The sequence below is a fragment of the Pleurodeles waltl genome, chromosome 8 (genome assembly GCF_031143425.1).
Source record: "Pleurodeles waltl isolate 20211129_DDA chromosome 8, aPleWal1.hap1.20221129, whole genome shotgun sequence".
NCBI classification, from domain to species: domain Eukaryota; kingdom Metazoa; phylum Chordata; class Amphibia; order Caudata; family Salamandridae; genus Pleurodeles; species Pleurodeles waltl.
This window is the reverse complement of record NC_090447.1, coordinates 1,161,823,188-1,161,839,687: the sequence shown is the minus strand read 5'-3', so window position 1 is coordinate 1,161,839,687 and position 16,500 is coordinate 1,161,823,188. Positions and strand designations below refer to the sequence as shown.

Here is a 16,500-nt window from a genome sequence, read left to right as displayed (position 1 = left end):
GAAGTTCCAGAAGATAGCAAGCAGTGTGTGCAATCTTCACTGCCAAGGAAATGGCACTAAAGAATAGTGTGGAAAGGGGAAAGATAGGCAGAGTATTGGGACCCTAGCATCAACTCTATATGGATGAATATGTATGCGAAAGAAGCTCACAGCCACCCCAGCTCTTCCACTAGCCTCACACCATTAACCGGAGATCAGCCAAAAGGTGGAGGGAAGCAGGGTGGTCAGTGTAGGTGACCAAAATATACTTTTCGTCCTCCCTCCACAAGATCAGTTGAAGAAAAATTAACCAAGGCTCACTTCCCTTCAGGCCTTCCCGTTTCTCTCCCTCCGCAGAATGCACTGCGGAACAATGCTCGCACACACCTTTCTGTCCTCCTGTGTGTGATTGTAAAACAGAAATGGGGACTATGAAATATAAGAAAAAGCAGCCCCCAGTGAAAGACTCCTGACCATGCTATGTACAATGATGGGAAAAAGTCCTTTATGGAGAAAGGAAGCTTTCATGTAGAATATTGAAGCAATTTGAGAAAGTGTTTGCAAGATCCTAAAATGATATTTGTCCAGAATGATGGCCGATATTCCTAATTTCGAATGAAGAAGCTAATAAACATTAGGCACGAGCCTCAGGTTGCAGAATGAGGCAGATCCCAGAAAGGGTGCAGCACCGGCAGCACAACCAGCAAGAGTGGCACAACTAAATCAAAAACAAGCAAGAGCATTGAGACAAGTGGCAAACAGAAGGATTAGAGGACAGGACAAAGGGCATAAGACACAGAGCTGACTCTGCAGGAAAGTCCCCTCTTTTTGGCATGGTTACATCTACTTTTTGCCTGATGTCAGTGTGCTTGGACTGTTTTCACAGGGGTACTGCTAATCAGGACCTTGGTGGTTGTGCTCCTTCCTCCAAACTTGGTTGTTTTGTTAATTCATTCACCCCACAATTGGCATACTGCTGTACCACAGTAAGTCCCTGGTATATGGTTTTTAGGTACCTAGGGCATTGGTACACCAGAGGTCTCCCATGGGCTGCAGCATGTGTTATACCACCCAGGGGAGCCCATGCAAGCTGTGTCTGCAGGCACGCCATTTGCAGCCTGCAGTGTCATGGTGTATGCACCCTTTCACTGCTAGTCACTACACCAGGTCACTGTAAGTCACCCCTCTGGTAGGCCATTACAGCCCAGGGGCAGGGTGCAGGTCCCTCTGTGCGTGGGCACCCCTGCATGAGCAGAGGTGCCCCTACGAACTCCAGTTCCAATTCCCTAGATAGTAAATGCAGGGAAGACATTTTATCCATGTACTGGCCACTGCCTATGGTTCAACTACATAATGGTAGATCCGCACCAGGGCATCTTGGTATCAAACATGTCGGAATCATACCTCAGTACAGATTCCAGTATTGGTGGCACGATTCCATCCACCCTGGGGGTTCTTTGGAGGATCCCTCAGTTCTGCTCCTAAAAGTCTTTCAGGGTCTGCAGGCAGCCCCCCAGACATGATCCTGCCCTCCTGCTGCTTGACCAACACAAGCAGCGGCCAGAACAAAAGATTTCCTGTAGTAGAAGGATGCAACCTGAGGAGGGGTAGCTTCCCCGCGCCACTGGACTGCTTTGAAGGGCCCATCTGGTGCCCTCCTTGCATAATCCATTTTGCACCGTTCCTGCTCTGGCGTGAAACACACAGAGGAAAGGAGTGTGACCACTCCCCTGTCCAGCACCACCCCTAGGGTGGTGCCCAGAGCTCCTCCAGGTGGCCACTTGGTTCTGCCATCTTGGAGACAAGATGTGCAGAGGCCTCTGGGAGACAAGATGTGCAGAGGCCTCTGAGACCATCTGACTGGGTAGGCCAGGTTGCTGACGTCAGTGACCCCCTCCTGATAGGTGGTCACCCCCAGATAGTAACCAAACCCCCTTTTTGGGCTATTTAGGGACTCCCTTGTGGGTGGGTGGGTCCCCAGATTTGTCATGCAAGACTCCACCAGGTACACTCTGCAAAGATATATTTTGTTCCTGGCCTCTAGAACCGTTGCTGGGCTACACAGGAACCAGACAAGACTGCACCACCTGAGATAACTTCTCCTTGCAACATTGTTTCCACAGCTCCTGTCAACATTCTGCAACATTTCCACAGCTGTGCATCATCTGGGGTTGGTACGACTTCAGTTGCACCAAGAAGCAAGAAGGAATCTCCTTTGAAGTGAAGGAGTCACTCCCCTGCATCCACAGGCACCTAAGGCAACGACGTCCGGCTGGTGGGAGCTTCTGTTCGTCGGATCTGCGAAGATTCTCCAACACAGATGATGGTTCAGAGGGATCTCTAGGGACTTCTTTGCCTTCTGTCCAACGTTAGGAACGATGAGCCCTTGTCGCTGCCAATAGGACAGAACCCCTGTGCACTGCAACTGTTGCACCAACCAAGGCTTCTTGACTCCTGCTCCAAGGCATCTTCGGGTTCCAAGTAGCCCCAGCACTCTACCTTTGCAAGGACAGCACCTCTCTGCTACTCCAGCAACGTGGGACTCCTCTTCAGGTGTGCTGACTGGGCCTCACTGCGACTTACTGTGCCTGCTGCTGGTGAGTTGTTTGCGAGGGCTCAGACTGCTTCTTCTGGCTCTCCTGCATCCTGAGGGTTAGTCCGGACTCCCCTCCACAGGTCGAGTCCCCGGGACCTTGCTGGACCTCCACAGCTCTGAAAAACCTCCAACCGCTCTTTTGCATTTGCCTGTCCTTGTTTGTGGTCCTCCAGACCACAGACCCATCTCCAAACCGGTGACCTTCGGGGGACAGTTCATAGGCAACTTTAGGGACTCCGGGACCCCGCAGATGGACTTCATCACCAGCGAACCCGATCATCAGCTACAGAATTGGGGGGTGCAGGGGCATTGCCTCCTGGCCCACCTGGACACTCCTGCATGGACTGGACTCAGTCCCCTCTTTTTGCAGGTCTTCCTCGCCCGGAATCCAACTTGTCTTCCACTTGCCTGGTCTTGTTTCTGCATTTCTCCAACCACGACGTCCCCATGTTAGCCTAAGGGACAACTGGGTAACTTACCTCTCTGCACCCGGCTGCTGGGGATCTTCTAGGTACTTACTTTTCGGGGTTCCACTCTTCTTCAGTCCTTGCCTAACTACTCCATACACTCTGGAGGGGGGAGACACCTGTTCACATTCCATATTTTCAGTATATGGTTTGGCACCCATATAGGGTCCTTGCTAATTTATGCTTTTCCCGAGTGCTTACCAGCGTATATTTTGTGTTCATATACCAACGGTCGTCTAGTTTGGTGTGCCTATAATAAAGTACCTTTATTTTTGCAACATTGTGTGACTCCTTTCATGTGATAAGTTACTGTGTGACTACTGTGGTATCTCACGTGCTTCACATGCATTCTAGAGAATTCTTGGCTGCTCACCACAGCTATCCTAGCGAGCCCTTTGAGAACCTACCACGCTCCCAGAGGTAGAGTAACAGTCCATGTCCACGGGTATCCTGATTAACCTAAAGAAACCAAAGGTTCCCCAATTTATGCGCCAATCCCTCACAGTTACATGATTAACAGTAAATGGTATAAACTGAATTGGGTGGATGTAAATCAGTTGATGTTGGTTGTGTCAACTGAAGTAAGAGGTCAGTTAACCGAAACATTATAGATTTACCAGCGACAAAGGAGAGGTTGTGGAATCCTATAATGGAGGCATGTCCAGCTACGAAGATTGGATAAACATTTCAGACTGCAAAATCAGCAAAGGCCACCAGCAGATTATTTAGGAAAGCTTACAGATATTTTTAGACGTAATATGGGCCTAGCCCATCCCCGGGAGAAAGCTCAGGAGACTATGAGTGAAGCCTTTGTGCAAGAATTGCTACATTATGTACAGAATCAGTTGAGTACCCTATGTACTGGATGTTACACCAAGAATTCAGCAGACTTTGTTTCAATGGACATTCACTATGTGGCTATGTAGGATTGGAAAAGGGAGTTGAAAACAATTATTAAATTAATTTCTTTAGAACACTTTACTCACCTTTGGTAATGTTCTTTCTGGTGGATACTCTATCCAATTGCAGAGTCCCCAGCTTATGAATATTTCTCATGCAACAGACTGGGTATGGAAACTTTAAAGCAGTACTCATGTGTGCTGGTAGGTGGTTAAGGCTCTGCACCAATGTCATTCCACTCTTGAAGTGACAAGCAGAGCCCCACACAAGTGGCAACCATACATATTGCGTCAGTTGCTTTTAACAGGCTATCTGCTCCCTCAGAAGCAGAACTGATCTCCAAATTGGCATGAGCACTGTATTCATCTCTAGACTGAGACCTTTTTAGATGTAAAAAGGTCCTAGCTCATTCAGGGATCGGGAGGGTCATGAGGAATCTGCTGTTAGATAGAGTATCCTACAAGAAAGGTTGTTATTCAAGGTAGGCAACTTGTTCTTCTGATGGCTACTTCTAACAGCAGATTCAGCAACTTCTAACAGTCCGTGCACAGGCTCAAACAAAAAAGCCCTGCAGGACAGAGCTGGCAAAATGCTTGTCGACTGGACCGACTGCCAAGGAGTGGTATTTCGTGAACATATGCACAAAGGCCCACGTAGCTGTCTGACGGATGTCCAGGGCGGATACTGGTAGCAGAACTAGCTTTGATAGAATGAGCCTGTAAGCCCTCTTGAGGCTGCTTCTTCATCAGTGCGTATCAGGTCCTAATAAAGAGGGCAAAATATCCGGAGATGGTTTGATTTTGCACTGCCTCCCCCTACTTCTTTGCCCCAGAGAAACCCACAAAAAGTTATTGCCCACCCAATTTTTATAAGTGCAATCAAAATAAAAGCTCAGTGCCCTTTGAAGGTCCAAAGGAGGGAGTCACTCTTCCTCCTAAGAGGGATGAGGTGAGACAAAGAATGCCAGAAGGAAGATAGTCTGCGCAGTTTCAGTAGATGGAAAATGTTGCTTACCCAGTAAGTATCTCTTTGTGGCATGTAGTGCTATAGATTCACATGCTGTGCCCAATCCTGCCATCTAGTGTTGGGCTCAGATGTGTACAAGCTATTTTTCTTCAACTAAAGCCTTTTGAGTCAAGAGGTACTCTGACTTCCTTTTGCTAGTAACAAGCACGGTCATTTACTCCATTGTTAAGATTGTTTTCCCACATGGCGGGTAAGGATGAAACGTGAAGCAAAATCTAGTATAGAGAGATCTTCGTGCCAAAGGAGTTTGTGAAAAAATAGTGAAAGTAACTGTAACAAGCACAAGCATCCAGAGAGCATGGTGGACACATGTGAATCTACAGCACTACAGGTTGTCAGGTTGCCAGGAATCTGGTGAGCTGGGTTTCAGGGAAGCCCTTAAATACAAGATTTAGGGGTGTTACAGGGGTCAGAGGGCAGCAGCCAATGGCTACTGTCCCTGAGGGTGGCTACACCTTCCTTCATTCCACTCCCTTTGGGGAGGATGGCTCATTCCTAACCCTATTGGTCCCTTTCCTCCAAACCAAGATGGATGAGTTTTCAGAGAGGGGGTCACTTCAGCTCTAGGCACCTTAGGGTTCGTCCCAGCTGAAGTGATCATTCCTCCTTGTTTTTTATAAGTTTCCCACCAAACCTGTGGGGTTTTGTCCAGGGGACAGGCATCTCCACTAGCTGGAGTGCCCTGGGGCACTGTAACACGAGGCCTGAGCCTTTGAGGCTTACCACCAGGTGTTACAATTCCTGCGGGGGGAGGTGTGAAGCACCTCAACCCAGAGCAGGCTTTGTTTCCGGCCTCAGAGAGCACTAAAGCCCTCACCCCATGGGGTCAGAAACTTGTCTGTTAGTGGCAGGCTAGCAAAGGCCAGTCAGTCCTACACTAGAGGATTGGGTAAAAAACAGGGGGTATCTCTAAGATGCCCTCTGTCTGCTTTTTAGAATAAATCCAACACTGGCATCCGTGTGGGTTTATTGTTCTGGGAAGTTTGATACCAAACTTCCCAGTATTCAGTGAAGCCATTACGGAACTGTAGAGTTTGTAATGACAAACTCCCAGACCATATACTTAATATGGCTACACTGCACGTAGAATGTCTAAGAATGGACTTAGACACTGTAGGGCCATAGTGCTCAGGCAGCTATGCCCTCACCTGTGGTATAGTGCACCCTGCCTTAGGGCTGTAAGGCCTGCTGGTGGGGTGACATACCTATCCCACAGGCAGTGTTTTGTGGGCATGGCACCCTGAGAGGGACGCCATGTTGATTTTGCCTTTGTCTCCCCACCAACACACACAATCTGCAAAGGCAGTGTGCATGTGTTTGGCGAGGGGTCCCTTAGGGTGGCACAACACATGATGCAGCCCTTAGATACCCTGTCTGGCCACAGGACCGTTGGTACCACTGGTACCTTTTACAAGGGACTTATCTGTGTGCCAACTGTGGAAACAATGGTCCATTTTTTGGGAAAGAACACTGGTGCTGGGGCCTGGTTAGCAGGATCCCAGCACAATGACAGTCAAGTCAGCATCAATATTAGGCAAAGAGTGGGGGGTAACTGCAACAAGTGCCAGTTTCCTACACAATGGAGTGAGGCTGTTTTTGTCAACTGACTCTGTACCCACTTTTGCGATGCTGACCAGGGAGATGATGGAGTCACAGTGGGCTCTATTATACAAGAATGGAGGCCTATGGAGTTAGCAATGGAGAAATATATAGCTGCACATACTACTACTCTCTTTCCCCACACCATCAAGCCATTCACTCACCTAATCAGGAGGCAGATTGTCCCCAGGCCCGGGCTGCTGCTCTGTAGCGGTGATAACCATTATGGAATCCGGTGGGGCACGACCCTGCATACAGACAGGGTTAGAGGATGCTGGTTTATATTTAGTTTCGATTTGTGGTGTCACCATGCAAGCTTTCATTGCCTCTGGAGATCTCAGCAGTGGATTTAATCATCCCTTGAACATTGAGAGGTAGTGGACAAAGTGGTCTGTCTTTGAGAGCATCTCTACTAAAAAAGTATCCTCCATTGGGATGACATAAATCTCTACCTTATGGTAGGCAGCTGCACACTGAATGATGCTGTGGTGTCATCTGGTGGGGAGGCACTGACTAGGACATGTTCTAGGTGGGGGTCTGTCTGATGGTTTATGTCGTAATCCTCTCAAGGATCTCCTGAGGTGCCTGAGCAAAGTTCCCGGCTGGGGAATAAAGGATGGGACTGTCAGTACCCGAGTATGACTTTGGGAACACCTCCGGTAAAAGAGGTGGTGGTGGTGAAAATGAGGAGGAGGTTGAGGAGGTAGCAGAGGAGTGGTGACTTTGCCTTGGCAGTCAAGAGGAGTACAGGAGTGTGTAATGGCAGAGACTCCTCCAAGGCAAGCCCATGCTTCTTTGGTAGGGTCTTCTCCGAGCCAGAAATCTTGCCTATGTGTGGGTGGTTGATGATTCTCTCCTGCCTTTTGTTAAGATTCTGCTGCAGCCTCTGGAGGGTGGGATGTTCCTGAATCAAGAGCAGGTCTCAGGTCCGAAAGAGGCTTGTGAGGAAATGCCTCCTTGGCATGGTTACCCTCTAACTTTTTGACTTTGCTGATGCTAAGTTATGATTTGAAAGTGTGCTGGGACCCTGCTAACCATGCCCCAGCACCAGTGTTCTTTCCCTAAACTGTACCTTTGTCTCCACAACTGGCACAACCCTGGCACTCAGGTAAGTCCCTTGTAACTGGTACCCCTGGTACCAAGGGCCCTGATGTCAGGGAAGGTCTCTAAGGGCTGCAGCATGTCTTATGTCACCCTAGTGACCCCTCACTCAGCACATGCACACTGCTTCACAGCTTGTGTGTGCTCGTGGGGATAAAATGACTAAGTCGACATGGCACTCCACTCAGAGTGCCATGCCAACCTCACACTGCCTATGGCATAGGTAAGTCACCCCTCTGGCAGGCCTTACAGCCCAAAGGCAGGGTGCACTATACCACAGGTGAGGGCATATGTGCATTAGCCCTATGCCCCTACAGTGTCTAAGCAAAACCTTAGATATTGTAAGTGCAGGGTAGCCATAAATGTATATGGTCTGTGAGTTTGTCAAACACGAACTCCACAGCTCCATAATGGCTACACTACAAACTGGGATGTTTGGTATCAAACTTCTCAGCACAATAAATGCATACTGATGCCAGTTTGCAATTTATTGTAAAATACACCCAGAGGGCATCTTAGAGATGCCCCCTGAATACATACCTGACTTCTAGTGTAGCTGACCAGTTCCTGCCAGCCTGCCACACACCACGCATGTTGCTGGCCACATGTGGAGAGTGCCTTTGTCACCCTGTGGCCAGGAACAAAGCCTGTACTGGGTGGAGGTGCTTCTCACCTCCCCCTGCAGGAACTGTAACACCTGGCGGTGAACCTCAAAGGCTCACCCCTTTTGTTACAGCGCCCCAGGGCATCCCAGTTAGTGGAGATGCACGCCCATCCGGCCACTGCCCCCACTTTTGGCGGCAATGCTGGAGGAGATAATGAGAAAAACAAGGAGGAGTCACCCACGAGTCATGACAGCCCCTAAGGTGTCCTGAACTGAGGTGACCCCTGCCTTGAGAAATCCTCCATCTTGAGTTTGGAGGATTCCCCCACTAGGATTAGGGATGTGACCCCCCTCCCCACAGGGAGGAGGCACAAAGAGGGTGTAGCCACCCTCAAGGACAGTAGCCATTGGCTACTGCCCTCCCAGACCTATAACACACCCCTAAATTCAGTATTTAGGGGCTCCCCAGATCCCACGAAATCAGATTCCTGCAACCTGAAGAAAGAAGAAGGACTGCTGACCTACAAGCCTGCAGAGAAGGAGGAAGACGACAACTGATTTGGCACCAGCCCTACCGGCCTGTCTCCAACTTCGAAAACCTGCTCCAGCGACGCATCCGACAGGGACCAGCTACCTCTGAAGCCTCAGAGGACTGCCCTGGACTACAGGACCAAGAAACTCCCGTGGACAGCGCCCCTGTTCAAAACCAGCTACTTCTTTGCAACAAAGAAGCAACTTCCAAAGACTTCACGTTTCCCGCTGGAAGCGTGAGACTCTACACTCTGCACCCGACGCCCCCGGCTCAACCTGCAGAAAACCAACACCTCAGGGAGGACTCCCCGGCAACTGCGAGCCCGTGAGTAACCAGAGACGACCCCCATGAGCCCCCATAGCGACGCCTGCAGAGAGAATCCAGAGGCTCCCCCTGACGCGACTGCCTGTAACAAGGGACCCAACGCCTGGGACCAAAACTGCACCCGCAGCCCCCAGGACCTGAAGGATCCGAACTTCAACGCAGGAGTGACCCCCAGGCGATCCTCTGCCTTGCCCAGGTGGTGGCTGTCCTGAGAAGCCCCCCCTGTGCCTGCCTGCATCGCTATAGTGATCCCCGGGTCCCTCCATTGAAACCTATACAAAAACAGACGCCTGCTTTGCACACTGCACCCAGCCGCCCCTGTACCGCTGAGGGTGTGTTTTGAGTGCCTACTTGTGCCCCTCCCCACCAGGGCTCTACAAAACCCCCCTGGTCTGCACCCCGAGGACGCAGGTACTTACCTACTGGCAGACTGGAACCGGAGCACCCCTGTTCTCCATAGGCACCTCTTTGACCTCTGCAGCTGACCGGCCCTAAGCTACTGGGGCGGTAACTTTGGGGTTGCCTTTAACCCCCAACGGTGGGCTGCCTATGCCCCAGGACTGAGACTTGTAAGTGTTTTACTTAAGTCCTAATCTAACCTTAACTTACCTTCCCCGAGGAACTGTTGATTTTTGCACTGTGTCCACTTTGTAAATAGCTTATTGCCATTTTTACAAAGACTGTACATGAGATCGTTTTCATTCAAAGTTCCTAAAGTATCTAAGTGAAGTACCTTACATCTAAAGTATTAACTGTAAATCTTGAACCTGTGGTTCTTAAAATAAACTAAGAAAAGATATTTTCCAATATAAAAACCTATTGGCCTGGAGTAAGTCTGAGTGTGTGTTGAGGGTTTAGCACTGACAGACGTGCTCGGACCAAGGGTGGCAGAGTGTTGAGGCACTTCAGGGGTCTCTTCTCGGCTCCAGGGCCTTGATTTGATGTCCAACAGCACCCAAGAGTGGTGGCCCACTTGAAGGTGGCAGCCGCTTCAGCATAGGGCTCGGCACCAGTCCACTGGAGAGAAGGTGTTGCCGAGATCCGACAAGTAGGAGTTTTAGAGTTTTGAGAAAGACTTTGCCGTCAACTGCATTCACGTGAGGCGTGGTCTTTCAGCATTGACTGGAGCAGACCAATGTGGATGGAGTTCTCATGAGCCTGCTCTTCCTCCATGAATTCATCCTCACTTGACTCTGAAACAAAGTCGATGAACTGAGGACTTGGCTGTTGTGCTAGTAGATCGGGCAACTCACCCAATGCTTCGTCCTCTTGCTCTGCGTCGAGGCAATCAGCCTCGCCGAAGATTAGGTGTTTCTGCAAAAGAGTTTGTCATCCTAGTGTGGGCCTAGCATCAGTCGTAATGACAGCACAAAATCTTCTTGCTTCAGAATGCCGAATAGTTGCAGTGGCTTGTGTTGTGCTCGAGCAAGAGGCAACAAATTTAGAAGGTGGGGTCAGCCCAGGGGTATTTAGAATGGCACTGTGGGCATTTTTTGAAGGGTGTTGGCTTTGTCATTTCATGTGCTCATTCTCCGAAGGGTAGTCAAGAGCACGTGGTGGCCCAAAGGGCCCCAAGCACAGAGGTGTCTGGTCTCACAACAATGATGGACTGGAGGAATGGATTTGGCTCAGTTTGAAGAAGGCAACGGACTCAAAGGCCGGGACGACACCTGACAAACTTGTGGAGACTGGGAGCACACGTCTGAACTTGATGGCGGAGAAAAACAATCTAAGGAATCAGCGCCCATTTGCATCCACGTCCGGAGGAGGAGTCACCAACTCATCCTAACTCAAAAGAAAAACAACTCGTAATTGTCCAAGCCTAACACTAAATGCCATGAGTATGCAGAGCATGTGTATCTACGGCCACACATGCTACAAACATAAGAGTCTTGCAGGTTCAAAGCCACCATCCAGTCTCCTGGCCTACAGCAGACATGACCAAGCATGAGCATCTTGAATTTGCCCTTCTGCGAGAAGCCATTGAAAGCGTGAAAATCTAAAATGGGACAAGGCTTTTGTCTTTTTTTCAGCAGAAGGAAGTGGCAAGAGTAACACCCAGTTCATACTTTCAAAGACAGACCCCTCAATATTGCCTCTGGAAAAAGGGCCTGCACTTCCTGCTGCAAGATGGACAGGTGGTCCTTCATCAGCCACCCTGTTGGTGGTATACGGTGCAACAGGATGGAAATGAATACGAGAGCATAGCCCCAATGTACAATTTGGAGGACTCACTTATATGAAGTTTTGGCCTGCCACCCCTGGGGGAAATTATCAGATCCTGCCTCCAACAGGGTGGCTGTGGCTCCGCAACAGCACACTTCATCGGCTTTGCTTCTGCGGATTCAGAAGGGGTGGGAAATGAGTTGCATGCTGTGTTTTCTGTTCTTGACATTAAATCAGTGAACCCCGACCTCTGCCACAAAAGTGGTGAAAGGCCTGCTGGGCAGATGGAAGTGTATGGCATTGGCAAAAATGAAAAGCCAGACCATAGCCACAGGGAGGGCAAAACTTCTAATGGAATTGACTAGTGGGGACAGTAAGACCCAAGGAACATACTGTAGCCCTGCTTTCTTTATATCGTTCCTGCATCAAATAAGCTTTATCATCAAACAGGCAGGAGCCATCAAACGGCAAGTCCATCAGGGAGCTTAGAAATCCCCTGAGAAGCCTTTTGACTTCATCCAAGCGTGGGGCTGAAGTGGCATACCGGTTTTATTGCGCAACCTAGGCAGTCTGCCATGTCTAACTCAGAACGCATTACGAATTTCGGTGCATCACAGCCATTTTAGAAAGTTTGAGTAGGGGATGCCTAAACGTTATCCAGAGATGCCGGTGAAACCTGTGCCACCATGTCCCAAAGGGCACTGGAGTAGTTTCCTACAGACAGAAGGCATTTACTGGCCTCAGAGCAAGGCTCATGAAGGAAGATCTGCTCACCAAAATGGTCTATTTGTTTTGACTCACAATCAAGTGAGGTGGTAGGGAAGATGCTGGGATTTACCTTACTAGAGGACACTTGCACGACCAAGCTGGTGCAGGATGTTGCATAAGAAAGGCTGAGTCTCCTTTTCTTGCAAATAACAAACCATCTGCCTAAAGTGGCCCTGAACATGGTTTTGACCAAGTGGGTATTCTCAGGGCTTATTAAAAGTTATAATATAGGCTCTGTAGATGCTTGACCAGGATGGAGTATGTCAGAACATTAGTCTTTACTTCTATAGTTGGTAACTGTAGGTCTGACAAGAGGAGACACAAGGTCAGTATCTGGAAAAGTAGGAAGGTCACTGGCATCATGCAGTTCTTCAATCCAATTTTTTTAATCATATTGGAGAATAAAATTATCCCCTGTGTTGCAAGGACAGTGCATCACAATCAAAAGGATTACCAATGGGAGCATGGCACAGCCTTCAATCAGGTCATGGGGCATGCTGCTCAGAGGCTGCAACTCCCCCTCCTGCATTGGCAAGTCGTTGTGTGTGTGTGTGGGGGATGCTGACAGGGAGGATAAAGATAGATTTCAACCAGCAACAGATCTCAGATAGCGATCAGGAGCAAGATCAGGTGCTGCATGTGCTGCCCTTGTACACTCTGTGGAGTCTGAGAGTGGCAGACAGAGTAAATTCGCTCTTTGACATCTTATACCCTTTATTGTACTTACTCAAATTTGTGGACTGTGACATGATCTGCAGTGGGAATTACTTTGGGAATGAGAAAAGGACCTTTCTTTCAACCTCGACCGGTCATGGTGTGCAGTCTTCTTATGTTTGGCGATAAAGCTTTGCGTCTAAACATAGGGCCTTCAGCTTCATCTGAGTGCAGTCATCACAGGTTATGGAATTGTGTTCGAACTTCAGGCACCAAAGACACTTCGTGAGGGTCCTTTACAAGCATCTGTTTGTAACAGTCCCTACACATTCTGAACCTTGTTTTTCTAGACAAAAAAAGGGGGTCTTGTAGATTAAGGAGAAGCTCCAGATCTGCATCTAAAGGTGCGGGAACACTAACCTCTGCCCAGCTCCAGGAGACTGCCCTGCATCCAGAAAGGCCCAAGGACAGAGGCCCTGTCCAAGAAAAACCTTAATCTATTAAAGGTGGAGAAAGACAGGAACTATCATCAAGCTGCTTATATGCAGCTCCGCATGTCCCTTCAGTAGTGAAGGAGGTTGGGGCAGACCAGCACAACGCTTCCTACTGTGTACTGCTTCAAAGTGTCCTCATCCAATCTGACAACCAGGGGATGTTGATAGGGAAAGAAATCTGCAGTTTGAAGTATCCATCAGAAGCAATTGTTTCAACAGACTATAAAAAGGGAGAGGGTTGCAAGTGTCGGTCTCCAGAAGGGAACAGGGCGGCCAGGTAGGAGAGCAGGTAGGCTAGATTAATGGAAGGTGAGAGATGAGCAAACCCTTCCGGTGGGTCATGCTTAAATTGTGGTCAATTAGGACACTGAAAGAGACTACCCATTCCTCTATAACCTGACCCTCTCAGGTTCACAGATGTGTCACAAAATCCTTACCCATATTACTAAGGCGGCCAGAGAGGTACTGACTACACTATGAATATCTTCCACCAAGATACACTGTCAGTAAACAAATAGGCCCAATACTAAGTGTATGATCAATGGTAAGCTGTCTTCGTGCCTAACACTGGTGCTAGTCGATCGGCCTTCAAAAAGGGTTTTGTCCCCTGTATTCTGGTTTAACCACCTGTACAAAGAAAATGCATCCGAGTCGAGGATATTAGGGGAGGGTTTAGCACTGGGAGCTGAATTGCTTGGAGAAGCAAAGCTCTACATCGCTGGGTAGCAAAATCAATTTAGTTTTGCTTATTTTTCATAATAAACATGCCTTAAGCATTCAAGTGGGCTCATGAGATAATTTTCTTTTAGAATAGTATGGTCTTAAAATACCAGGGTATCTGGGTTCTGCTGCCTAAAAATGTAAATTTCAAAAACAAATAATAATAGTAAACCATCATCAATGGCTATATATATTTTTTCAGATGAATTACAAAATATAAAAAATACCTTTCTCTTGTATATCTGGAACTCTGCCTCGGCTCCTGCCAGACCGCTCATTCCTTGATTCATTCCTCGATTCACTACGGGAAGGCTCCTCTCTGCCATGGCCCCTTGCATAGCTTCGGCTCTCATCATAAGGTTCTTCCTTTCTGTGGGACTCTCGACTCTCGCGATCTCTGTACTCACTAGTATCACGGGTGGAACGAGCGTCTCTTTGATCACGGCTATCTCTGACATCTCTGTAATCACGTGCATCTCTGGAGTCTCGAGTCTCTTTTGAATCCTTCACATCCCTACGATCACGACCATCTCGATTATCTCGGAGATCTCGGCTTTCCCTTGACTCTCGGTCATCTCTTTGATCCTTTGAAGTACTTTGGGACAAGTCATCATCTCGTTCATCTCTAATATCCCTCTCTTTTTTCTTTTCTCCTCGGGTGTCTGGTAAAATATAATCAACTTATTAGACATTTGTTTTTTGTTGTAAAACTTGTAATTTCAAAAAACAAGACATTCCTTGAGGAAATTAATTAGCCAGAAAAAGTCTACTTATTGCACTTCGATAGAATCCCAACTGAAAAGAATGTGTTACTTACACTACAAGCATCTGCTCGTGGCGTGTAGAGCCGTAGATTAACATGTTCTACATAATCTTGGGCTTGGACGGTTGCAACTTATTTTTCTTTATGGGTAAGAGCCACTTACTCACTTTAAAGAATGAATCGCAACTAGGAAGGCAACCTTTCAAGACAGAATTCAAAGGGGGGCACAAGTGTATGGGTTGAAAGAGGCCTACGAGACTGGTAAGTATAATATTGATGTTCCAGTCAGGAGTGGGAGGTACCCTGTGCAGGATAACTTGTTTATGTCCTTCCAGGAAAGTTCTGATTATGGGGACTTTGAATAGCTCCCTGTTTTGTAAATAAGTTGCAAGTGTAGCTAGATGAAGGCATACATAAGTATAGTCTAAACCCGATTTCTTGGGATGCAACATGTAGCAAACTATGTCCTAGACCGCTGGTTTGAATCGGTCTATGTGCTTTGGAAGGCAACAGTACACAAACTGCTTCAACTTGGCCAAATGACAAACCTACTAGGAAGGCCTGCATACCTCCTTAAAGCTAGACCTACATTCTTGAGGCTGATTAAGATACCCAAACTCTAGGACCTCAGGAGTCAGATTATTGTATTAAGTTTCCTAGGGTTCAGGTGTCTGACTGCGCCATGGGTCTGTGTAAGAAGGTCCGGCTTATCGGGGAGCTTCTCATGGGGACCCACTGACAGAACTAGCAGGGTTATAAACCAAGGCTGTCTTGCCTACGTGGGAGACATTTGCCATGCTTCTGAACCTCATAAGGAAAGAGTGGCATATATCCCTGACCAGTTCATCCATAGTAAAGTATATAAAAAGGGATGGATGAAATGCTTAATTTAATCTCAGCCACTGGTAATTTCTCGAGGTTGCATCCCAGTCGATCGTTATTTTGCACACCATGCCATCTCAGTTTGGACACAGCTCTATGCAAATCAGTCTTGATCCTGCTTCAATGGGAGCAGTCTAGCCAGATTAGGACATGTGGGTGGAGTTCACACTCATGGACCTGTTGCCGCATCCATCTGAACAGGTCAACAAACTTGTTGTCCACCCCCACTGGTACACCACTACAAGGTGTATCCTGTTGTGAAGTGCTCTACGCCGTATAATCTGTGCCAGTGTTGAGAGGAGTGTGTGCTTTCCTGCCTTTGAAGGTAAAACATAGCTATCATTTTTATAAGGACCACTTTGTGTTGAACATGGGTGGGAAAGCTCAGAGTACTTGCGAGATAGCCAGTAACTCTAGTTGATTTGAAAGCCTTGTTGTGCATACACACACCTTCTACAGTCATTTCTTGTAAATGCAAATCCAGCCCCCAACCCTGAGAGGGAAGCATCCATTGTGATAGTCACTTGCAGAACTAGGTCTAAAAAGGGCAGTTTGTTGCTGTTCCACCACTGCACAGTGATGGGCTCTGTCCTGTATCAACACTAGATCCTCTCATTCACCTTTCCCCTTTTGACTACTGTCCCACTAAGTATTCTAGTAGAAGATGCATTTGTAGTCTTGCCTGAGGAACTATGGCTATGAAAGATGCCATCCTAACTAGGAGGCTCATTACTGTTCTGACTGTTAGGTGACAAGGTAGGTGATAAAGAGGCAGCAACCATTAGAAAGCTTGACACTGAGTCTGACAGGAGTAAGCTTTCCCAGTAAATGTAATGAAGAGTGCACCCAGAAAGGGCTGGACCCAGAGGGGTTGAAAGTGAGACTTGATTGAATTACTCGCGAAGCCTTGAGTGTAGAGAATGTT

At 48.0% G+C, this 16,500-nt stretch overlaps 1 protein-coding gene across 3 annotated transcripts in view; it reads right to left on the bottom strand.

Annotated features, from left to right (window-relative positions):
• The window catches only part of ZC3H13 (zinc finger CCCH-type containing 13), a 532,845-nt gene that overhangs the window by 279,585 nt on the left and 236,760 nt on the right, over positions 1 to 16,500 (bottom strand). For all 3 annotated transcript variants that reach the window (XM_069205400.1, XM_069205402.1, XM_069205401.1), the window contains exon 11: positions 14,158 to 14,592. In XM_069205400.1, coding sequence (XP_069061501.1) covers positions 14,158 to 14,592 — 435 coding nt within the window. The remainder of the gene's footprint in view (positions 1 to 14,157; positions 14,593 to 16,500) is intronic.